The 25,128-nt window shown below is 36.0% G+C and overlaps 2 protein-coding genes across 5 annotated transcripts in view; both read left to right on the top strand.

The window, feature by feature from the left end:
- si:dkey-6n6.1 overlaps positions 1 to 777 on the top strand; it is a 45,087-nt gene extending 44,310 nt beyond the window's left edge. For 2 of the 3 annotated variants that reach the window (XR_015496742.1, XM_087262618.1), the window contains one exon: positions 56 to 777. Coding sequence is in view for 2 of the 3 variants with exons in the window: in XM_087262618.1 (XP_087118744.1) it covers positions 56 to 236 (181 nt within the window). In the remaining variant the exon portion in view is untranslated. 3 annotated transcript variants of the gene reach the window in all.
- Positions 778 to 1,161: 384 nt separating this feature from the next.
- On the top strand, positions 1,162 to 25,048 carry bgna (biglycan a). 2 transcript variants are annotated; one of them, XM_087263108.1, is made up of 10 exons: positions 1,162 to 1,332; positions 1,464 to 1,580; positions 3,551 to 3,691; positions 7,930 to 8,187; positions 14,134 to 14,246; positions 14,641 to 14,854; positions 15,022 to 15,132; positions 16,667 to 16,760; positions 17,024 to 17,162; positions 24,446 to 25,046. In XM_087263108.1, the coding sequence occupies exons 4-10, from the start codon at positions 7,947 to 7,949 to the stop codon at positions 24,641 to 24,643; spliced, it is 1,110 nt and encodes a 369-aa protein (XP_087119234.1). In that variant the 5' UTR covers positions 1,162 to 1,332; positions 1,464 to 1,580; positions 3,551 to 3,691; positions 7,930 to 7,946; the 3' UTR covers positions 24,644 to 25,046.
- The last annotated feature ends 80 nt before the right edge of the window (positions 25,049 to 25,128 follow it).

Below are 25,128 nucleotides of genomic sequence, written 5' to 3'. Positions count from 1 at the left end.
TAGTAGTTTCTACATCATATCAACAGAACGTTTTAACCTGATCTTGTGCATTTAGCTACGTCACTATGAACTCACTGTGTGATACTACGGCGCGGGACGACTCTTCACTGGTGTCGGTTCACCTGGAGTTTAACCTGATAGAGCGGCGCCTCATTCCACCCACAGCCTTCTCTTGCATCAGAACCTACCAGAGCGTCCTGCTGCGGCCCCAGAGATACGAGGAGCACCAGATCTGAAACACAAAACATTTTCAGCTAAATCTCCATTCAAGTCAGCATTCGGAGAATTTGTTTTTTGTTTTTACACTTGAGGCCTTTCATATTGTGTAAGTTGTGTTTTAGGGATGCGTCATTGGAAGCACACATGCATTTTTTTTTACTTTTCACAACTTAAAACTACTGCATACATTTGACATTAACATCAGCTGTGCTTATGCTGTAGCAGGTGTTTGTTTTGCACAGATTTATATGGTGCTAATAGTCCTTTGCTTGTTAAAGTTTGTGTATGTATGTTGTTTTGCTTATATCAAGCATCTGTATGAATGCCTGCAGTCTTTTAAATCGAATTTACTTTTGCTTTGTTTTTAAATCATTTGCAATAATGTATCAGCTTCTTACATTATTTATTTCTTAATTAAATGGCAAACAGTTTATTTGTAATACTGTTACAAGTATTAGTAGCAAAGGTTTTAATTTTAATTTTATTTTTGTGATCCTGTTTGTTGTCCAGGTTTTGGTTTTCCCTCATAAACTACAATAAAGCTGGGAGGTAAAAGAATTCATCTGGAATTAAGGGTTATTTTTATTCTTTTTTATTATTGTAATAAGGACATCTCTGGTCATGATTCGCTTGTGTCCAGCGGTCTTGTTGAAGGAGTTGAATACTTTTTACAGTTTAGTCTATTTTGTTCTGTCCTCCTGAATATCTCCTTGGCCCACAAGGGGGCGTCAGAAATGCAAGCAACTACAAATAGTGTTACTTTTAAAAAATATTTCCCCTAGTCTTGATTAATTTTTTAAATGTCTTAAGTTAGTCTTCAGATAATTATTCATATCTATTCAACACCCTACTTTATCTTTATCTTATTTTATCCAAGGAATTAAAATGTGTAGACTAACTTCTGAGATTTACTTGTAAACAACGTAATTCTATACTAGCAGTATGCTTCTTGAAGACTGTTTTGCATGAACAGCTGCTGAGAGCAGAGAAGATCAGCCCAATGCTGAGTTGCACTTTAATCTTTGAGTGTTATGACGCTGTAGACTAACACACTGGGCAGTGGCACTCACTGCTTGCTCTATTTCTGTCCAGAGAAACTCTTCTCTTAAACCGGTAATTCACTGCCACAAGTGCTTTTTTTCTGCTTCACAGCAGGCCTCTGTCCCAGATTTATTTTCTTTGGGCCGTCCCTGCTCTGATTCTCTGTTGATGTATATATTTCTGTGACTGTTCTTCATTTCTAGGGCGTGGGCCGTGTCCTCAACCATGAAGAAAAACTTCCTTATATTAAAAGAGCATATCCTGAAGTAACATCAGTCTTAGTGGGAAAACCTGGAAGTCTGTGGCAGGATGTGTTTATTGTATGTCAAAGAGCTGAGCTACATCTATATCAATAGAGCATTTTAAAGTGTCTAATGCGTGATATCTATCTATCTATCTATCTATCTATCTATCTATCTATCTGTCTGTCTGTCTGTCTGTCTGTCTGTCTGTCTGTCTGTCTGTCTGTCTGTCTGTCTGTCTGTCTGTCTGTCTGTCTGTCTGTGTCTGTCTGTCTGTCTGTCTGTTTGTCTATATATATGTCTGTCTGTCTTTATCTGTGTCTACATATCTCTCTGTCTTTGTCTATATATCTATCTGTCTATATATCTTTGTCTATATATGTCTTTTTGTCTCTATATATTTGTCTGTTTTTGTCTATATATCTCTTTTTTCTGTATATATTTGTTTGTTTTTGTCTATATATCTGTCTTTGTCTAGATATCTGTCTTTGTCAATATATCTATCTGTCTCTATATATCTTTGTCTATATATTTGTTTGTCTTTGTCTATATATCTGCCTGTCTTTGTCTATATATCTATCTGTCTATATATCTTTGTCTTTATATTTGTCTGTTTTTGTCTATATATCTGTCTTTGTCTATATATCTGTCTGTCTTTTTCTATATATCTATCTGTCTCTATATTTATGTGTCTATATATCTGTCTTTGTCTATATATCTGTCTGTCTCTAAATATCTGTCTGTCTTTAATTATATATATGTCTTTGTCTATATATCTATCTGTCTTTATATCTTTGTCTATATTTGTCTGTTTTTGTCTAAATATCCGTCTGTCGATATATCTGTCTGTGTTTTTCTGTATATATATCTGTCTTTGTCTATATATCTGTCTGTTTTTGTCTGTATATCTGTCTGTCTTTGTCTATATACTTGTCTGTTTTGTCTATATGTCTGTCTTTGTCTATATATCTGTCTATCTTTGTCTATATATTTGTCTATTTAGTCTATATATCTGTCTCTCTTTGTTTATATATTTGTCTGTTTTTGTCTATATATCTGTCTGTCTTTGTCTATATATCTGTCTATCTTTGTCTATATTTGTCTGATTTTGTCTATATATCTGTATGTCTTTATCTATATATTTGTTTGTCTGTCTATACATCTGTCTGTCTTTGTCTATATATCTGTCTTTGTATATACTGTATATCTATCTGTCTGTCTGTCTCTCTCTCTCTCTCTCTCTCTCTCTCTCTCTCTCTATATATATATATATATATATATATATATATGTCTATGTATATATATATATATATATATATATATATATATATATATATATATATATATATATATATATATATATATATATATATATATATATCTGTCTTTGTCTATATATCTATCTGTCCCTACATACTGTATCTTTGTCTATATATCTGTCCTTGTCTATATATCGGTCTGTCTTATTCTATAAATTTTTATGTCTCCATATATCTTTGTCTATATATTTTGTCTATACATCTGTATGTCTTTGTCTATATACCTGCCTGTGTCTGTCTGTATACAAAAATATCTATAAACTATACAACAGTTTATCTGTCTGTCTGTCTGTCTACAACTATATCTGTCACTATATTTGTCTGTCTCTGCCTATCTGACTGTCTATTAATTTATATATTGTCTGTCTCTATCTGTCTGTCTATATGTCTTTCTGTCCTTTTCTGTCTTTCTGTCCTATTTGATTACATGTATAGCGATATATGCATAAGCCCGACTGTTTTGCAGCTGGACCCGTAGTGCTTAAAAATAAGTAAAATAAAGGATGATTTTAAACTAAATTAATTCAAAAGAATTACAAAAACTGTGCTAACTATAGTATTTGGGTGGAATTATTGGCCCACACACTCACACCATCCAGTTCTCTCTCTCTCTCTTTTTACCCATAAGAAAGAGAAACAGTGGGAGGGAAAGACAGCTTCAGTGGGAATGTCTCAAATACAATTTTTTCCCCCTTTTTTTTGCAAGCTGTCCTGTATTTTGAATTGCAGGTACTTCTCAGTGCTATGCGACTGCTGGCAGCCGAGGACATAATAGACAGTAATCAAAAACAATGATCAAACCTTAAAATCTGCTTGCCATCAGACACCTCAAACGGAAGAATTCATCTCCAGATATATCTCACACAGCAGGTAAGGAGCTTCAATGCTCGTATTTATCTTGTTTCCTTTTTAGTTTTGTGCTCCTGGTGCATTTCTAGATGTTTCCGCTGTGACCAGTTCAGTTTTAAAAGCTTCTTGAGGTTGAAAAATAGAGACTAAAGTAGTTTTTAAATCTTTGAGCAATACTGTTTTTATTTTTCATCACTCTCTTATCCACATCAAGTCTTTAGATTTCTAACATTCTATAAATGTAACATTAATTATCCAATCTCATTTCTTTAAATGAGAGATACAAGTCAGATTTGCCTAACCAGTTGGGATTATCTAAATATGTTATATATATATATATATATATATATATATATATATATATATATATATATATATATATATATATATATATATATATATATAGATCGATCAAGCACTTATGAAATTGCTGACTGTTTTATTAGACTAAATCAAAGACTTTTAGAAGCTGAAAAACAAAACACATCTTTTATTCATTAGTAGGATTGTTCAGGGCGGCGGTGGACATCATCAGGCTGTGCACGTCATCATTTTGTGAGCTTAAATCAGCTACCAGTTTATTACATAAGAGTGTTGTCATATTTTAAGAGGATATGACTTTGGGACATTCAGTTTCTTTATTTCATGAATCAGGGTGGCTCTCCAAAAACACAATCTGTTAAACTGCCAGTAATGTGGTTCTTCTGCCATTCTGTGGTAAAGGGTGTGGGAGTGAATTTAGAGAGAGGGAGAAAGAGCTCAGAGGTTGTTTAAAACCACACGCACAACACGTGGCACACAAAAAAGAGATTTTTTTCTGCAGATCTGGACAGTCACAGAATCTAATATAGGGATTAGTGTGTCCACAAAATAAAAAAGATCCACATATTGTTAATTTATTTATTTATTTTTTGTGTGTGTGTTTGTGTTTTTAATAAGCTTTTAGTTTTACAGACTAAAAGCCAGGAGTTTTCTATTAATAATTTACAGTTTTGTATTTTTATTTTTCTCATTTTTAGGAATCTAGATATAATTTAAACAACATATTTAATTTTTACTAATTAAATGTTTAATAATTATTTAATACTTTATTATATTTTTAATTTTTGGAAGTTTTATTTCCCAACTGAATATTAAATAAATAATATTTATTTCGGTCATTTCAATAGTGATTTTAGTACTTAAATCTATTTATTTAATTGAATTTTAATATTTTTAGTTACTCAATAACAATTTAAAAAGCAAAAAAAAAAAAAAAGAGATTTCCTTTATTCTCAAAATGTTTTCTTTAAATCTGTCCTGTTTTTAGCATTCTTTAACAAACTGTGCTCAGATTTCTAAACAAAAGGTGAGTTTGAAACATTCTTATATCTCACTAAACTATCTCAGCTATGCAATCCACATCTATTTAAGAGCTTTATGCTCTTAATATATCAACAATTCTCAAATTTATTTCCGTTTTAAAATCCCCTAAGGAATTTTAGACTAAACACGTGAGATTGTCGATGTAAAATAAGAAACTAAACACAGAGTCTGTAAGATAAACAATCAAAGAGCAGCATCTATGCATGCAGGATTAAACTCCATTGCATCTTAGTGTTATTAATAAATCAAGTTGCATTATGTGCATTTATTACATACATCTTTTATGTTTCTACTGAAGCAAATGTATCTAAATAACAGGATGTATTTGTGCTCAAGTCTAGATCTTATACTGACGTTGCATCAGTATGGTTTCAGCTGTAATTCAGCTGGGCAAATGACACCAAAATACACTCAGATGATGTTACACCCGTTCTGGGGTGGAAGGAAAAAACTGACTGTAAATATAGCACAAAGACAGGTTACGAAAATACACATTTGCACACGTTGATGCATCTGACCCAAACACGTCCTTCCCTGACTCAGGTTTTAGTTTTAGTAACAATGAGATTTTTTCCTATTGTCGATGTGGAGAGCAGATTGGTTTATTGTGACAATCAGCTGCATTTACAGGGCTTAAAGGGACGGTTATATAAAAATGAAATGTACTCACCGTTTAATCACCCTCAAGTGGTTATAAACCTTGATGAGTTTCTTTTTCTGATAAAATAACATTTTTAGAAACTGGTAACCAGTTGCATTTAAGAAAAAACAAATACTCTAGAAATCAATTGCGGTTTCCAAAAGTGTTAAAAATGCCCTTTTTGTTGTCTTTAACTGAAAATAGAAACACAAATAGCTTTGAGCAAGTGAGTGGAGAGTAAATGATGACAGAATATCCAATTTTAAGAGAATATTAGAACTATCAGCTTGTGGACACAAAGAACCATATATACAGTTGAAGTGAGAATTATTAGCCCCCCTGAATTATTAGCCCCCCTGTTTATTTTTTTCTCCAATTGCTGTTGATCGGAAAGAAGCTTTTTTTAAACACATTTCTAAACATAATAGTTTTAATAACTCATTTCTAATAAATATTTTTTTTCATCTTTGCCATGATGACAGTAAATAATATTTTGCTAGATATTTTTCAAGACACTTTTATACAGCTTAAAGTGACATTTAAAGGTGCTAACTAGGTTAATGAGGTTAACTAGGCAGGTTAGGGTAATTAGGCAAGTTATTGTATAATGATGGTTCTGCAGACAATAGAAAAATAAAATAGCTTAAAGGGGCTAATATATTTGACCTTAAAATGATTTGAAAAATTTTAAAACTGCTTTTATTCTAGCCGAAATAAAACAAATAAAACTTTCTCCAGAAGAAAAAATGTTATCAGATATACTGTGAAAATTTCCTTGCTCTGTAAAACGCAGAAAAGATAATTCAAAGGGGGGCTAATAATTCTGACTTCAAATATACACACACACACACACACACACACACACACACACACACACACACACACACACACACACACACACACACACACACCAATAGGGCCAATTTCTTCTAGTCTATAGAAAGTTGCAAGCTGAAAGTTGAAATGCACCGTTACTTCAGTCTATAGATCTTGGGACCATCGAGTCTCTCTGCTTAGAAGACCTCAGCGATCAAACTGATGTTTTGGGGTCTAAAGATCACAGAGATATTTAGGAGCCGTTCCACTCAGGGTTTGAAAACAAACTATGTAATTTTAAAGCCAGTGTGATCTGGAAGTTGCTGGGTTCATCTAAAGAACAACATGGTGCAAAAGCAAAACAAACATTGCACATTTCACAGAGACTTTAAAACTTGATTCTGGTTTGGACTGTCAGCTAGTGAAGAGAACATAATATGAGGGAAATGCGATCAAAATTGTGCGTGCCAGCCATTTTGAATTGGCTTATTCCCATATAATTCAAATTTGTGTGTGCCAGCCATTTTGAACCATCTGAATTCATGTTTTATTAGCTTATTTCCATATAATTGGAATTACAATAATCAATCCGCAATCACACTCTTAAAATGATCAAAAACTCTTGGTTTTGATAACATAAAAGTGGTGGAAACTAGGGCTGTTCAATTAACTGAAATCGAATTGCAATTTGAAACATTGTGATCATCTAATCGCAGGAGGCAGCGATATGGAATATATATGTATTATTTAATTTACCTTGCCCATAGCAAATGCATGACTGTTGTCTGTATGTGATAGTCTTACTAGCCAATTGAATGAGCCTACTTTCATTCTGCCCAATCAGAACTGTTCAATCTGCCTCTTATCAGCCATGTTAGTTTGCAGAGTGTTCTGTATTTTTAAAACTATTATTTTTTTGGTTTGTATAATGAGCTACGTTATCTCCATTATTTGAGCTGAACTTGTTTACAGAAAGGTAAGGTCATTTTATTTACTCCAAAGAACAATGAGTTAAATTTTTGAATATTTATAAACAAATTTGAATAAATGTTTAACTTAAGTAAGTTAATTTCTTTTAAGTTTCTTTTTTAACACTTAAGAAGCTACGATACAGATTATTGAGCTGAGTCTTGGCTACAAAATTAAATCGCTAATCAAATCACAATTGCAATGTCTGTCAAAAAATTGCAAGAATATATTTTCCTCAAATTGCACAGCCATAAAAGAAACTCAATTTCAAGGGGCAACAGGAGATCTTTAAAATGCTAACGTTAGCCTGATGGCATTGAAAACATTCGTCCTTAATGCAAATTGCCATCCAAAGCTACGCTTCCTCCATTACATTACACATTACACATACAGCATCACTATAATACGTCACTCAGGTACTTTTTTATAATACGTTTTTCCTTCTCTGTCTTTGTCTCTTTGTTTGCAGATTAAAAAGTAGCAGCCATGTTGTCAGTCTGTGTGGCGTTTCTGTTTCTCTGCACTGCCCACCTACCAATAGACTCCAGTGCTCTTCCCTTCGAGCAGAAAGGATTCTGGGACTTTGGCAAAGATATCGATGTGAAAGAGCTGATGATGATGATGGACCAGGAAGAAGGGTCTGCCGTGGAGCCATATAAACCTGAACATCCCACATGTCCATTCGGCTGTCGGTGCGAGCTCAGAGTCGTACAGTGCTCAGATTTAGGTGGGCTTAAAATGATATGTGTTTGCAATGCGTCTTGGTATAGACAGACAAGATAATGACTGTTTAGTCTGAGAGGTTTTTCTGCTAGACCCAAATTTTATATTGAACAGCACGGTGCCAAAGTTTTTTTATGGCACAAACGCAAACAAAATATTCTGCAAAGCATATATGTCTACTAAAATTGCTGCTAAACTGTAAATCAGTCCTGACAGCATAAGTTTGTAGTTCATTGTTCATGTTATAACTTAATCGTATAAGTTATGCAAGCTGCTTAAGGTCAGTTTCACATAATATAAGTTCAATAGACTCATAAAGTTAATTTGAGCTTAAAAATGTAAGGCAAACAGGATTTGTTTACAGTGTATGATATGCAAAAACAAATTGGAAAAGGTTACACTTTATTATGATGGTCCCTTTTCAATTTTCTGTTGAAATGAATTAACTTTTCTAATGCATGTCAATTAATATAAGTCCTAGGTCGCAAACTCGATTCCTGAAGAGCCGCTGCTCTGCACAGTTTTTCTCCAACCCTAGTCAAACACAGCTAATTCAGGTGTTCAAGACTGTTAAGCAGGTGTGAGTTGGAGGTGGTTGGAGCCAAACTATGCAGAGCTGCAACCCTCCAGGAATGGAGTTTTAGACTATTGATCTAAATAGAGTTGGAATATTGGTATATTGGAATATTGGTAAGTAGCAGAGTGTTAGTAGACTTATACTAAGTTAGTTAATCAATGTTATTCGAAAAATTAAGTTGATATAACATTGCAAAATTATTGTTAGTTTGTAGAATACTTATGCTCGGTTTATAGTTAGTAGAATATTCTTACGTGTACTTAAAGTTATTTATAATCAGTAAAAATTTTATACTAAATTCTTTGTTGTAATTTAGGATTATTAGAATACAAGGCAGTAGAATTAGCATGGACGAAGAGGATGTGTCTCTGCCAAAAACTACCAATAGGGTATATGTGGAAGTATGCTGAAGGACTTTTAATTTGTCAGTAACCTGGGTTAAACGTTTCAGCTGAACTGTATACCATCGCAAAATCAGTCTGTTTTCTTTAAAAATCAGCGATCTCCACTGGTCTGAGTGATATCTGATATAAAGTGGGTCTCTAATTGCACAAGAAGCACTGCATTAAATCACATTTTTTCCTGCCATGTCTTTAAAATATGAACATTTATTTCTCTCCAGTAAATTCAATGATGGACATGTGCGAGTAAACGGCTTTTCGTCTAGTTTTACGCTTGAGCAACTAAATGAATGCCAAGGTCTATTTAATTGATTATATTTAAATCACATTACAACATTGAAGCTGCAAAAGAAACCATATGAAATGGAAAAAAATTCACATTAACCGTTCACCAAAAGTTTATCACTATGGTAAGAAACACTAGCTCGGCATATACCCTATTACTAAAATGCCCTACCAATAATTTAATCGACTTCAAAATAAAATAATTCTCCATCAACTCTTAGTAACCTACTTGTTCACAAAGGATTAAAGTCAAGTTTGCTATGAGTTCACTATAATACTATTAACCAAGGCTTGGCAATTAATCGAATATTCAATAATCAAGATTAAATAATTAAATTGCGTCACACACCTCTATAAATTTCTCTACATTCATACATCTTCAAAGCCAGATTGCAGTAAAATAATGTAAATTGACTCTTGCAGCATGGACTGTGATTCATTTATTGTTGTTTGTATTATTACGTGTTTATTTTATATTATTATGTTCTTTAATAATGTTTTTGAAAGTGCAAAAACAATTTCCACGCAAACCCCACCAATGTCAAGAGCGAGTCTACGTCCTTGTCAAGATAATTTTTACTAATTGTACTTGCAAAGAGGGCGGCTTAGTCGTTAGTCCTGTCGGCTCACAGCAAGAATTTTGAGTCCCAGTTGAGTCAGTTGGCATTTCTATGTGGATTTTGCATGTTCTCCCTGTGTTAGTGTGAGTTTTCTCTGGGTGCTTCCGTTCCCCCCAGAGTCCAAAGACATGCACTATAGGTGAATTGAATAAACTAAATTGGCCGTGGTGTGTGAGTGTGTATGGGTGTTTCCCAGTACTGGGTTGCAGCTGGAAGGGCATCCGCTGCGTAAAACATATGCTGGAATAGTTAGCGGTTCATTCTGCTATGGCAACCTCTGGTAATTAAGGGACTAAGCTAAAGGAAAATGAATAAATGTACTTGCAAAGTTACTCATAGCCAGTAGAACAGTTTTGCTCAGTAATCAGTCTGTAGCTGGAAGATCATCATAATAAAGTGTTCGTGGGGACTTCCGGAGGAGGAGGGATGAGTAGGCACAGGTTTAGTCTCACTCTCATACCTTTTATACTTCTTATTTACTCTAAACCCCACATTTTACTCCTCTTTAACTTCTAAATGGACAAAATCTTTACACTACACAACTAAACTGTGAATTATGGCAACAAAATCAGCTAAACCGAACAAAAAGAAGCAGAGAACGGAGGCAAATGGAGATTAGGGCAAGGAAGTTAGCATGATGGTTGTCGCCAAACTCTTAGAAGACCATCGAGCCACTCTTTCAGCCGACTTTATAAATACAGTTTCACTCGAGGTAAAACTGGATAAAGTGTTCGCAGATATTAGTCTGGCAGTTTAGTTATAGTCCAATAACTGCTAGTTGATGTTTAGTCAATAAAATGTCTAAAATGGAGGCAAGATTTGTTGTAGAAACATTTTTGACTCAGAAATGGGTATATTACACTGTTACAAAAACTCTACTCTATTTTGTAGCACTTTGAAAATGTAGGTTTTATTTACAATTTACAAATAAAAAAAATAGTTTACCAAGGCTGCACGGGGAAAAAAATGATGTAGAAAAACCTTTCCCTAATAACAACAAAAAAATGGCAATCCACACTTTTAAAAACTAAATTTTCTTATATAATATACTCGTATAATGTGAGGAAAAATGTGGAATTATTTAGATTATTTAGCGCTATTTTTTGACGGTGTAATCAAAGAAAACTTGTGACCCCCTTTTTAGGCTCTATTTGATAACCACCAGTGTAAAGAATGAAGCTACCCTGGTTTGTGATTAGGTTGGATGAGTTACATGATATCCCCTTTATATCATCCATGTTATCCCAAAATTACTAGTCTGTGACATGGAGCAAACATCAAAGACCTGCCTATCATTTTTTCCCATGAGATTTAAAAAATGTGGTATGAATGAACAGACTGTAGTATGAAACGAAAAGATATGAATGTGAGTCATGAGTTTTATCTATAAAATTAAAATATAAATCAAAGTTGTGGCTGAAAGTAGGGAAAGTGAGGAGGACATTTTGGCTGAACGCTGCATAGAAATGTCAGGTTTTACCATCCACATCAAAGGCCAGAATGAGATCAGGATCAAATTTTAGCTTGAGAACGGATACCAATTCAGACACACCGCTAATCTGGCCTGTCCACATCAGACAGCACATGTGGTGTGTGGTCGGTCACCTGAGAAGACAGACATTCTGGTTACTCTGCTCGGTACAGCAAACGTGCCATAAACTATGATGTCGGTTTCACCAGGAATGATGAATTTAAAAAGCTAAATGGACAATTTCTGCGGATGCCAGGTACCACCCAAGCACAGTTGCCCTCTTTTAAATCGGTCTTTTATGAAGTTCATAAAACACTCCTCTTTCTCTCTCTCTCTCTCTCTCTCTCTCTCTCTCTCTCTCTCTCTCTCCACGTTGTAATGTGCTACGTGGAGCCATGGTCATCTGGCTCCATCTTAATTATATGGGAAGCTCAGATGGGAATGCTAGCACACAACAACACGGCACAGCAAACACACGAAGCCCAGAGAATTACCAAACATTTCCAAAATTATAGCCCGCTGAAAAGTTTACTAGTGACCCTGAGTAACCCAAAGACTCAGATGGTAAATACTTAAGAAATTGTTTCTTAAATTTACTGCCTACTCAAAGCATCCTAATGTTATAAGCAAAGTCCGGTGAATATTCAGCTTATTTTTATGAATGAATGCAAATATATTTTCCTTCAGTATGCGGGCTGTCCAGAGATATTCACTTCACTAAAACAGTTTGTTAACTTGTTAACACGAATGACGCAGTGGCGCAGTAGGTAGCGATGTCGTCTCACAGTAAGAAGGTCGCTGGTTGAAGCCTCGGCATGGTCAGTTGGCTTTTCAGTGTGGAGTTTGCATGTTCTCCTTGCGTTCTCGTGAGTTTCCTCCGGGTGCTTCGGTTTCCTTTACAGTCCAAAGACATGCGGTACAGGTGAATTGAGCTAAATTGTCCGTAGTGTATGAGTGTGAGGGATGGGTTGCAGCTGGAAGGGTATCTGCTGCGTAAAATATATGCTGGATAAGTTGGCGGTTTATTCCGCTGTGGCGACCCCAGATTAATAAAGGGACTAAGCCGAAAAAAAATGAATGAATGAACTTGTTAACACATCTGTTATGTTGGAATTTATCATAATTTATTATAATCAAAACTACACTGGTGTGTATTATAACTTCCCAGGTAGCAAAGAATTCCAAACATGGCCTGGGTTATCAGATGTGGCTCCATCTTTAAGGTGAAACACAACACTTGGAGCAGATGTCAAATGTAGTATTTGGCCCAGATGTAAAAAATTTATATGTGTGCCACGTAAGTTTGACCCACTTTTAAAATACCTTTTTAATTATTTTTGAGTAAAGAAAAAATTCTACCAATCAGGTCACTTCGAGAAAAAATGCGGCCATAAAGCAAAATGCTTCATGGGTTTATCAAATTCATTGCAATCGTGACACACCAACATATCTGACCCAGTTCAGGCTCAGTTATGGGTTATTATCTTGGCTGAGACTTTGCCCAGATATGGTCCATGTTTTGCCCTTGTATGGAACCCAGACTTGGTCCAATCATGTACTGTAATTCACTGCAGCCTATGGGCCAAGCAAAAGCTGGTAGAGTGGGCCATATCTGGGCCAGAGTTTTACAGTTCGTCACATTATTATGATTTATTAGCCTTAACGAAGCAGAAATAAGGAAGCAGATTACCAAGAAATTGCAATGTAAAATATAGTTATCTGGAATACTCAGTCCTGATTGGTCAGTCGTAACGGGGAGCGGATGTATCTAATATTTGCAATGGCAGGGTACGATACAGGGGTGTTAGGGGGAGATTGAACCCCCCCAACATTATCGAAAAAGTTAACCTCTCCTAATGCCCAATCAAGCTTCAATGTATAATTTGCACCTAGCGCATCAGTATCACACACATTTTACCAGTACTATGGTAGCATCGCTATACCAAGGCCTCAGAAATACTGGCGGTGCCGATTGCACATTATCTAAGGCTTCAGTTAAAGCGCACACCTGAATCTGTTAATTTCTGTTCCTGGAAATATGATTTAGTAGCTACCACAGCCGCAACAATCTCTTAAAAGAACCACTCACAAAGTGAAATTTTGGATTAATCTGGATTGTTACCTGATAAGACTATGTCTTTGTTATATTTGTTACATTTTGGCTAGCAACATTTTTGATTATATAAATATAACTCTCTTTTTTCAATCTTCTTAACGTGACTATAGAAACAGGGCTACATTTGATCCATCAGGCATTTAGTGAAGTGTGGGCATTACAGGTGCTGGAAAGGAAAGGGTATAACTGATGTCAGCTACAAAGAAAAGTCATTTTAGAGAAAAAGCATGTTCCTCAAAAAACTAAATATTTTTTGGAATTACTTGCATTAATAAATTACACAATGACATATGTGTAATAAGAAAGTAAAATAGATTTGTTTTATTTCATGTGTTTTGTTTAAACTATATTGAAATGTATTAGTTACCATGGAAAAATATCAAGTCAGCCTAGATGCATTCTGTTTTATTTATTTTTCTTTCATATCTAACTTCTCAGAATTGATCATTTCATGTTTCTTTGTTCATTATTCTCCAACAGGTTTAGGTTATGTGCCATATGATATTCCTGCAGACACACTGCTGTTGGACCTGCAGAGCAATAGGATCACAGAGATTAGGGAGGGAGACTTTAAGGGACTCTCCAACCTCTATGTGAGACTTAACATATTTTTATTTCATAATTTGCATAAAGATTTGGTGAATGAACTAAGAAATACAAAATTGTGTGGATACTTTACCTCATTATTTACTCACTCTCAAGTCACGAGCTTCCTTTTTTCTGCTAAACTCAAAAGAGGATATTGAGAAGAATGTTGGAAACTTATAGCTATTGATATCCATAGTAGGAAAAATACTATGTAAGTCAATGACAGTTTCCACAACTCCTCAAACAACTCTTATTTTGTGCTAAAAAAGAACCTTAAATATGTTTGAAACAAGTGAATGGTGAATAAATAATGACATATTTGAGTAATTATAACTATACTTTAATAAGTTTTTATGCCTTTCCTCCAATCAGTTATTTATAACCCCTGTCCAATTTCAGGCCCTGGTCTTAAGATATAACCAGATCTCCAAAATTCATCCAAAGGCATTCCTCCCTTTGAAACGTTTGCAGAAGTTATACATTTCACACAACCTTCTGACATCCATGCCCAAAAACCTGCCTTCATCTCTAGTGGAGCTGCGGATCCATGACAATCGCATCAAGAAAGTGCCGGCATTTAGCTTCTCAGGCCTTCACAACATGCATGTCATTGGTAAGACTGTGCTAATCACCTCATGGATGATTCATGAACGTAATGCTGAGGTTATACAGCAGTTATGTAAAGCTGCTTTTGGCAGTTTACTCATAAGTTGTTTGATATAAATAAAACAAAAAACTGTGTCTGCTTCAAACATTGTTTTTTTGTTGTTGTTGTTGCAGAGATGGGTCGTAATCCACTCCAGAACAGTGGTTTTGAACCTGGAGCATTTATGGGTCTTAAACTGAACTACTTGCGTATTTCCGAAGCAAAACTCACTGGGGTTCCCAAAGGTAACATATAGTCTCAAAAAACTAGTCATTTTGAAATACATATATAGTCATATATACACACACACACACACACACACACTCAGTTGAAGTCAGAATTATTATTATTTATTTTTTTTAATATTTCCCAAATTATGTTTAACAAAGCAAGGAAATTTTCACAGTATGTCTGATAATATTTTTTCTTCTGGAGAACGTCTTATTTGCTTTATTTCGGCAAGATTTTTTTTTAAAAACCATTTTGTAAATGAAACAATTTACCTGTGACTTTACGCTGTATAGAAGTGTCTTGAAAAATGTCTACTAAAATATTATTTACTGTCATCAGGGCAAAGATAAAATAAATCAATTATGTTTAGAAATGTGTTGAGAAAAAAATCTTCTCTCCGTTAAACAGAAATTGGGGAAAAACATAAACAGAGGGGCAAATAATTCAGGGGGTTTATTCATTCAGACTTCAACTATGTATATATATATATATATATATATATATATATATATATATATATATATATATATATATATATATATATATATATATATATAGGAATATATAGGAACAGTGCAATGTGTACGTTGGCATAAGGCCGCAGGCGTTGGCATAAGACGATACAGTATTACAGTCTATTACAGTCTACAGTATCTGTTACAATTGGTATTTCACAATAATTAACCCAGAAAAAAAGCAACGCAATCACTCTCAAATTGCTGTTGTGTTTGCGATAAGAAAAAACGCTAAACATATGCAGACATTTCTTCTTTCTTCCTGCCAACACAACACACATTCCTAATATGTGAGTTCCTTTTCACACTCAATACACCACAATTATATGATATAACTTCAATACAGCACTACAACATGCAAAAGAGAGAGATCGACATAGAAAAAAACTTACCTGTTTAATAATGATTTGATCAGCTGTAGTTTAAAATTACGCTGTTTGATTCCTTCTCCAAGGTCTTATAATGTGGTCTCTGTCACCATCTTGTGGATGAACATTGTCAACTGTCTTTGCTCAGTATGACAGGCTAATAGCCGCTGACGTGCTGTCTCTCAGAAATTATAAATATTTAAAATAGGCACTATCCTTATGAATAAACCTCATAGTTGCAATCTACAACTACATTCTCAACTAAAAAAAGCCTCATAAATACATTATGTTGTCCAACAACTGCAATATTTGTCAAACTGTAGAGTGTCCTGTGACTGTTGCTGTATGTGGGCGGAGTAATACACAAGGGAGAAGGGTGAAGAGGCGGTATGAGTGCTGTTACTGGCAGAATATTGCATATATATATATATATAGAGCAGTTGCTGCTTAATATTTGAAGCTTTTTATTTTAAGCTGTCGTGTGGTGAATTTAATGTCTTTGCTGAATAAATGTATTCATTTCTTTTCTTTTCTTTTTAAATCTTTCTTAACTTTAGCATCACAGTTTTCACCAATAAAAAGAGCAAAAAAAGCAGAAAAAACAGTAGCTAATAATAATAGCTCCTGCATAACAGTTTTTTTGGAATGTGTCTTATTTTTGTCAGACCTTCCCGGCAGTCTTCATGAACTTCATTTGGACAATAATCAGATTCAAGCCATTGAGCTGGTGGATCTCAGCCAGTACACCCAGCTGCAAAGGTGAACTTTACACATCTCTATTTATTTAGTGTCATTAGCATACAGTAGTCAGCATTTGAAGTGGATCAAAAAGGGTTTTTCAGAATTTACCCAAGACAACAATGGGTGCCGTTCAATAGTTTTAGGACAAGTTTGATGAAAGGTTTTGAACCACTTTAAATGTTGACTATACAGCATGTATGTAAACAGATTGCACTTGTATTGGATGAATTAGTATGTTTTGGGTGTCCTCTAGTGGTGAAATCCTCCATCTTTGTGTTTAGGCTGGGACTTGGCAGTAACCAGATTCGCCACATTGAGCACGGTGCTTTATCTTACCTCACCAACCTGAGAGAGCTGCACCTCGACAACAACCGCCTACCCAGTGTGCCCAGTGGTTTGTCTCATATGAAGTATCTGCAGGTGTGTGTATACTGATTCAACACTTTGGTATTTCATTATTCAGTTTTTTTTTTTTCTGTTTATTTATGGTCTGTTGGCTTTTCAACTGCAGAAGATTTAACTGCACTTTTGCAAAATGACTTTCACTGATATTTTAGCAGTTTGAAACAATGTGGTTGATATGATACGGTTATCAGCTGGAGTGCCCACAAGTCACACTATAGTGCACTCCAGCTACTGTATACTTCAGGGGTCACCAATCTCGGTCCATGAGGGCCGGTGTCCCTGCAGGGTTTAGCTCTAGCTTGCCTCAACACACCTGCCTGGGTGTTTCAACTATACCTAGTAAGACCTTGATTAGCTGGTTCAGGTGTGTTTGATTAGGGTTGGAGCTAAAATCTGCAGGAAACCGGCCCTCCAAAAACACGTTTGGTGACCCCTGCTATACTCAATCAGCCATTCACTCGGCAGCTGATGATCATCTGATACCAAGAAGACTAAATGCTGGTCAATGTAAGCTCTGTTTTAAATTCATTCATATTGAATGATTTTTTCACTGCTAGGGGTTTGTATTTCTTATTTCTGACTGAAACTAGTGCAGTGGATGATTATCTGAGCACATATTCCGAACTTGTCCCAGTAAACTGCACTTATTTTAATAACCCGAGATGCTCTGGGCATGGAGGAGGTCTTGCAACCATTTTTAAAAATGTGTTTGGTTGTCAGCCTATGCCTGTTGATACTTTCTCTAGCTTTGAGCTACAACTGTTTCAGATAAAAGAGCAGTCAGGATCTGTCCTATGTGCATTAGGCTATCAACCTCCCAGATCAGCTAATGACTTTATTAAACAGTTTGGTAATTTGATGAGCAGTTTTTACCCAGATATGATAACATTTTAGTTTTGTGTGATTTTATTATTCATGTCTGCTGCCCAATTGATAATCTAGCAAAGGATTTTTTCAATCTTATTAACCCTTTTTATTTGACACAGCACGTAAAAGGGCCCACCACAACTGTAGGCACACACTGGATTCGGTTCTGTCATATGGTCTGTCAGAGTGCAATATTGCTCTACACAACGAGGCGTTGGCATTTTCAGATTATGAAGAAGTCACATTTGAGATTGCTTTCAACCATAAAATAAGCAACTCTTCTATGTTTTCCTGGTGGTCTTGTAGATTTTAAAGCTCTTCTGTTGATGTTTTTGATCAATTGTACTTTAATAATTAATAGATAAGAACCTTCACCTACTCTTTATCTGAATGTTAATCAGCTGCTTGATTTCACTGCTCTTCCTCTTCAATTTTAGACTGTTGCTCCAAAAAAAAAAATTAACTATAAAGCCTACATCTGAGCCCTGGCTGAACGAGGCCACTCAAGCAAGGAAAAGGGAGATAAAAAGCTGTTGTCATTTGAGATCTTTAAGAAAACTCTCTCCACTTATCAGGCTTCTGTGAAGGAGGCTGAAAGGAAATATTTTTTTCTGACTTATTAATAATCAAAATAAGCCTGATGTTTTATTTCGCTGCATAACTTCTGTTTTTAACCCTGGGACAAATATGATGAATGATGGAGAGGAGAGACGGTTATACACCCAATTCAGTGGATGGGGTTTATTTGGAGGCAATGATGGTAAGGGCAGAGGGAGGGAATTTGGCCAGGACCCCAACTCTTTTAAGAGAAGTGCCTTGGGATATTTAGTGACCACAGAGAGTCAGAACCTCAGTTCAACATCTCCTCCAAAAAACAGTGAGGTGAGCTGTTCACTGAAACCTAGGGGGTTTATTTTGATAGTGATCTGAAATTCCTGATAAATAAACAAATAAATATTGATGTAAAATCCATTTGTTTTTTCATTTACGACTTGTGGCAGAAGTTGCTTCTCTGTTTTTATGATCTTGAGACTGTGTTTGATGCTTTTATTCTGGAGATCCTTGACTATTGCAACTCTTATGTGGGTGTCTGCCAAAATGACCTCAATAAACTGCAGTCATTGCAAAATGTGGCTGCGAGGCTTCGATCAGGCTCTTGTAAGCTGAAGCATTTATCCCCAGTTCTATCCTCACTGGGCTGGTTGCCTGTCAGGTTTGGGATTGATTTTAATTTATTAGTTTTTGTTTAGAAATCCTCTAAAGGCTTGGAAACCTGCTTATTTATCAGGTCTCCTGCATGTATACAGATCCAGTAGTTTATTTAGGTTAACAGAACTGTCTTTGCTGTCTGTACTAAGGACCCGGTGAAAGCAAAGAAGGGGATCAGGCTTTCACTGTTATTGCTCCAAAGTGCTGGAATAAGCTTCCACCACACGCTTCAACTTTACATGTTTTTAAAAACCTCCTGTAATTGCATCTTCTTCATTTAGCTTTTGAGCCATTAGAATCTTGAAGGGTTTGTGGTTATGTTTTAGTTAAGTATTCTTATCGTTTTGATTGTGTTCAGCACTTTGGGCAATGCTCGATTGAAAAAAATGTTATCACTCGCACATTTAATGAGTATTATCAATGGTTATCAGCTGATAGATATGGGCCAGTAGGGGCCTTCTGCACCTACTAGGTGATAACAGAAGGCTGTTATCATCCATCTTCATGGTTAATCAGCAATACTAATAGAGAAGACTCCTGATCCGTTTTTAGATTACTGTGATGGTTGGGTTTAGGGTTTGGGTAGGAGTAAACGTTAATAAAATACAGTTAATGGGAAATTTCATAAATAATAAAAATATCTCTTGTTAACGTCTGGCCGTAGCCGTATGTGATCTATAGGTGATTACCATATGGATGGATGACAACAGCCTTCTGAACCTAGTAGGCGTATATCTATCCGCTGATAACCACTGATAACACCATTCAGTCGAGTGATAACATTCAAATCAGTTGAAATGTGCTATAAATAAATAACTTAGTACATAAATAATAAACTTTGAGGTCAACATAATCAAATACACTTCACTGAACATGTAATATACATATAGTAGGGGTGTAACCACTGTTTGGATTCATTCCGAACTATTATTATACATAGGTGACTGCTCGGTTCATGCACTCCCACAATGAATGCAGTCAGTCCAGATGTGCCAATTACTGGAGTTTGACAGAAAAGACCACAGCAGAGCAAATTCACAAAGAACGCATCTTTGCATCTGAAAACACAAGATGCAGCATTCAGAAGTGGTTCCGCCTATGCCATGTTGCCATTGTCATGCCAATTTCAAGTTCTTCTCATTGGTCCACTGCTGTGAGACTGACATTAATGAGCCCCACTGCGTGTAAATCTGAAACTTTTGCATCTTGACACATTAACTATGTTTCCATCCTCCTATTTTTATGTGCACTTTGGATATGCACATTAAAAAAAACGATTTATGGAAACGCCAAGATTCGCATCAATTTTAAAAATGCGTGTAAAAGATGTATGCGCATAACTGAGTAGGATCAACTTTTTATTTGATAAGATGCACATAGACTATGATGGAAACACTTTTACTGAACAAATTCCAGTATGTGCATTAAAAAAGGTCTTGTGATTTTGTTATGAGATCATGTGATGATAAAAATGTGTTTGAATATACAAACCAGCAAGCTGAGCACACTGTAGAACATCTGAAATATTGTTTTAGTCATTCTAAAACGTTGTAACCATTTCAGTATTAGTGTTATTCTATTTTTAATTACCTACAACTGTCGAGAGCGTCTGCGCTTCGCATCTCACACCTTCAAACGCCACCACGCGATCACTGCATTCCAGCATTGTCTTCTAAGGTGCAAATCATTTATTAAATAAGGAAAAGATTGACAGAGCTTCTCCAACCGCAGCAAATTCCATTCATACTTTTGATGTTTTGGTGGCAGTTATTCAGGAAGTGATGATTTTGTTCTCTCTGACTCGTTGGATGGAAAAAATTGAGTTTTGTGCATAGATTTAATTTGCATCTTTGGATGGAAACATAGCTAGTGTCTATAAGTTGTCCAAAATCATGCTCATTGTTGGCGCAAAAGGCTAGTGGTTAGCGCACTGACATATGGTGCATTAGCACTTCAGGGCGTCCCAGTTCAAACCCAGGCTGAAGGACATTTCCCACCCCCTGAAAACTGAAAAGCAAGCACTAGGGATTTTTTATTATTCCCGTTGTACTGTACCGATATGGAAATGTAAACTCTGTGTGCTGTAACACGCCTTACACATAGACATGGAAATGTTGGACACTATAAACTGTATAACTTCAGGTTAACTATTTAATATACTTTCCAAACTATAGAGCTGCTTTGTAAAGATAATTATTGGGAAAAGCGCTATACAAATACAACTGAATTGAGTTGACTTGCTTACATATTCTATCGTGCATTGGGTTAATCATCCTGCACATTACACGCACACACACACACACACACACACACACACACACACACACACACACACACACACACACACACACACACACACACACACACACACACACACACACACACACACACACACATCAGTGCCAAGTCATTCATGTTATGTACATTACATAGTGTTCCTTGTTCCTGGATCCTCATTCCTTGTTTTGTCATACATTCATTTTCTTTTGGCTTAGTCCCTTTATTGATCTAGGGATCGCCACAGCGGAATGAACCGCCAACTTATTCAGCATATGTTTTAAGCAGCAGATGCCCTTCAAGATGCAACCCATCACTGGGAAACATACACACTCATTCACACTGCTACACTACGGACAATTTAGCTTACCCAATTCACCTACCACATGTCTTTGGTCTGTTGGGGAAACCGGAGAACCAGGAGGAAACCCACGCAAACTCTTTTGTACCTCAAACATCTTTCCCTCAGTAGCATATGCAGCCCTAAATGAGAAGCAGCCGTCCATCGTTAGGTTTAATCGTACCTTCCGAAAATATTGTCAACGACTAAGAGGCATTATATGTTTAGTTTTAGGATGAACACATTCGTTCACAGAGATAATCAAAGTCAGTTTTAAATCTGTCGTTATGCTGATGCACAGGCGTTTGTATCTCCTTTTTTGAGAAGAGCACAATTTCATTTGAATGTAAAGCGACAGTCACCAAAACAGCACAATTTAGCTCAAAGCCTAAAAGGGCTAGTTTCAAAGAGTTATGAAACTAAAATTATGTGCTATTTTAAGCTGAAACTTCATATACACACTCTAGGGACCTCATAGACTTTTTTACATCTTGTAGAAGGGGCATCATAGGTCCTGCTTTAAATATAAAGAATCAGTAAGACATTAATCTGTCAGCAGAAAGCAAAATTAGTTGACATTTTCTTACTGAATCAAAAATTGTACAATGATAAATTCATACATCAAAAATATTCAAAACAGATGTACTAATAATAAAAGAAATATATAATAATAAGATCCAATACAGATAAATATGTAAATACTAATATACCAATGGTACAGCAATAAAAAAGAAAAGGAAATAAATCTAAATCAAATAAAAAGCTACAGCATATAAACATGAACATTTTCTTTGTGTTCTCCATTTATGAATAAGTCAGGGCCAATGAAAATAGACCAGGTGTAGGGTTTTTTTTTATCACATACTTTAATTTTTTTTTTAACATTTGAAGGAAGAGTTGACAATTTTGCATATTCATTTATTCATTCATTTTTGGCTTAGTCCCTTTATTATTCTGTGGTCGCCACAGGAGAATGAACCGACATACTGTATGTTTCATGCAGCGGATGCATTTCCAGCTGCAACCCATCACTGGGAAACACCCATACACACTCTTTCACACACATACACTACGGCCAATTTAGCTTATTCAGTTCACCTTGAGCGCATGTCTGTGGACTGTGGGGGAAACCAGAGCACCTGAAGGAAACCACGCAAACACGGGGAGAACATGCAAACTTCACACAGAAATGCCAACTGACCCAGCTGGGACTCGAACTAGTGACCTTCTATCTGTGATGCCATTACCGCATACAGTAAATCTGATCTATTACATTTTAAAAGTCTGTATCAGATCATGCATCAAATGAATATAATTGTGTGGAGAAGGATTTTTCTAGTTCAGCGTTATAAGCCTTGTAGCAATTATTAAATAGAAGGAAAGTTTATTTGTGAAGATATTCACCGGCTATTTTAGTAGGAACAACTTACTAGTACCTGGTTGGACCCCTTTTGCCTTCAGAACGGCCATAATCCTTGGTGGCATAGATTCAACAAGGTACTGGAAATACTCCATAGAGATTTTGGTCCATATTGACATGATAGCATCATCATGATGCAAATCTTATGTTCCACCACATCCCAAAGCTGCTCTATTGGATTGAGAACTGGTGACTGTGGAGGCCATTTGAGTACAGTGAACTCATTGTCATGTTCAAGAAACCAGTCTGAGATGATTCGCTCTTTATAACATGGTGCGTTATTCTGCTGGAATTAGCCATCAGAAGATGGGGGTACACTGTGGTCATAAAGGGATGGACATGGTCAGCAACAATACTCAGGTAGGCTGTAACGTTGACACGATGCTCAGTTGGTACTAATGGGCCCAAAATGAGCCAAGAAAATATCCCCCACACCATTACACCACCACCACCAGCCTGAACTATTGATACAAGAAAGAATGGATCCATGCTTTCATGTTGTAGACACCAAATTCTGACCCTACCATTCAAATGTCGCAGCAGAAATCGAGACTCATCAGACCAGGCAACGTTTTTACAAACTTCCATTGTCCAATTTTGGATGAGCCTGTGTGAATTGTAGCCTCAGTTTCCTGTTCTTAGCTGACAGAAGTGGCACCTGGTGTGGTCTTCTGCTGCTGCAGCCCATCCGCCTCAAGGTTCAATGTGTTGTGCTTTCAGAGATGCTCTTCTGCAGACCTCGGTTGTAGTGAGTAGTTATTTGAGTTACTGTTGCCTTTCTATCAGCTCGAACCAGTCTGGCCATTCTCCTCTGGAATCAACAAAGCATTTGCGCCCACAGAACTGCCGCTCACTGGGAATTTTCTTTTCTTTTTTTGGACCATTCTCTGTAAACCCTAGAGATGGTTGTGCGTGAAAATCTCAGTAGATTTCTGAAATACTCAGACCAGCCTGGCACCAACAACCATGCCGCGTTTAAAGTCACTTAAATCACTTTTCTTCCCTATTTTGATGCTCGGTTTGAACTGCAGCGGATCATCTTGATCATGTCTACATGCCTAAATGCATTGAGATAAATTGGAGGACATTATTCAATATCTTTGAAAAAATTCAGAAATTGATTATGGATATTTTTGCAGTGTATTTATTGTATGGTAAATAAACTGAACTGTGCTTTCTTTACAGGTTGTTTACCTTCATTCAAACAACATCACCAATGTTGGGGAGGATGACTTCTGCCCTACAGGATTCGGGCTGAAGAAGGTCTTCTACAACGGCATCAGTCTGTTTGACAACCCAATCAGGTACTGGGAGGTGCAGCCCTCTACGTTCCGCTGCGTCAGTGACCAGATGGCCGTACAGTTTGGCAACCACAAGAAATAAACCACTAACAAAACCAATCCAAGAGGAGAACAAGACAAAAATGAGCCCATAATTTGTGTAAATCGTCAAGATATTTGAGCGAATAAGATGTACAGAGGCATAAATCAGAAGAAACGTGGACTTCATTTAAACAAAGGTGGTTGTATAACCACTGGTGTATTCAAAACTATTGATGTGTGTGTAATTCCCTGCTAACATTAATGAATATGTACTCCACAAGAAGTGCCTTTTTTGATCAGTTTAGTTGACTTGAAATATCTAACAGCTTCATTTGCTTAGTTTCGATTGATTGCGTCTTTAACTAATGAGATAAATTCTCAGTTTGTCATTCTGGCTGGCTGATTGTCCCTCATTCATTATTGTAATACTGTAATAAAGTGGATTTATTACGTGGATCACAAAACAGCCGGTCTTAAAGGTGACCTTATTTTCTTCTAATTTAAATGTTGTGAAATGATCCTAAGAAGTGCATTTTGAGGCATTAT

Source organism: Danio rerio, chromosome 8 (genome assembly GCF_052040795.2).
Source record: "Danio rerio strain M-AB ecotype USA chromosome 8, GRCz13ab, whole genome shotgun sequence".
Taxonomy (NCBI): Eukaryota; Metazoa; Chordata; class Actinopteri; order Cypriniformes; family Danionidae; genus Danio; species Danio rerio.
The sequence above is the reverse complement of the archived record's forward strand: the minus strand, read 5'-3'. Positions and strand labels throughout refer to the sequence as shown.

Coding starts and splice junctions, on each gene's coding strand:
- bgna (XM_087263108.1), top strand. CDS start 7,947: ATGTTGTCAGTCTGTGTGGCGTTTCTGTTTCTCTGCACTGCCCACCTA. Junction 8,188..14,133: donor CGTACAGTGCTCAGATTTAG/GTGGGCTTAAAA, acceptor ATTCTCCAACAG/GTTTAGGTTATGTGCCATAT. Junction 17,163..24,445: donor CTCATATGAAGTATCTGCAG/GTGTGTGTATAC, acceptor CTTTCTTTACAG/GTTGTTTACCTTCATTCAAA.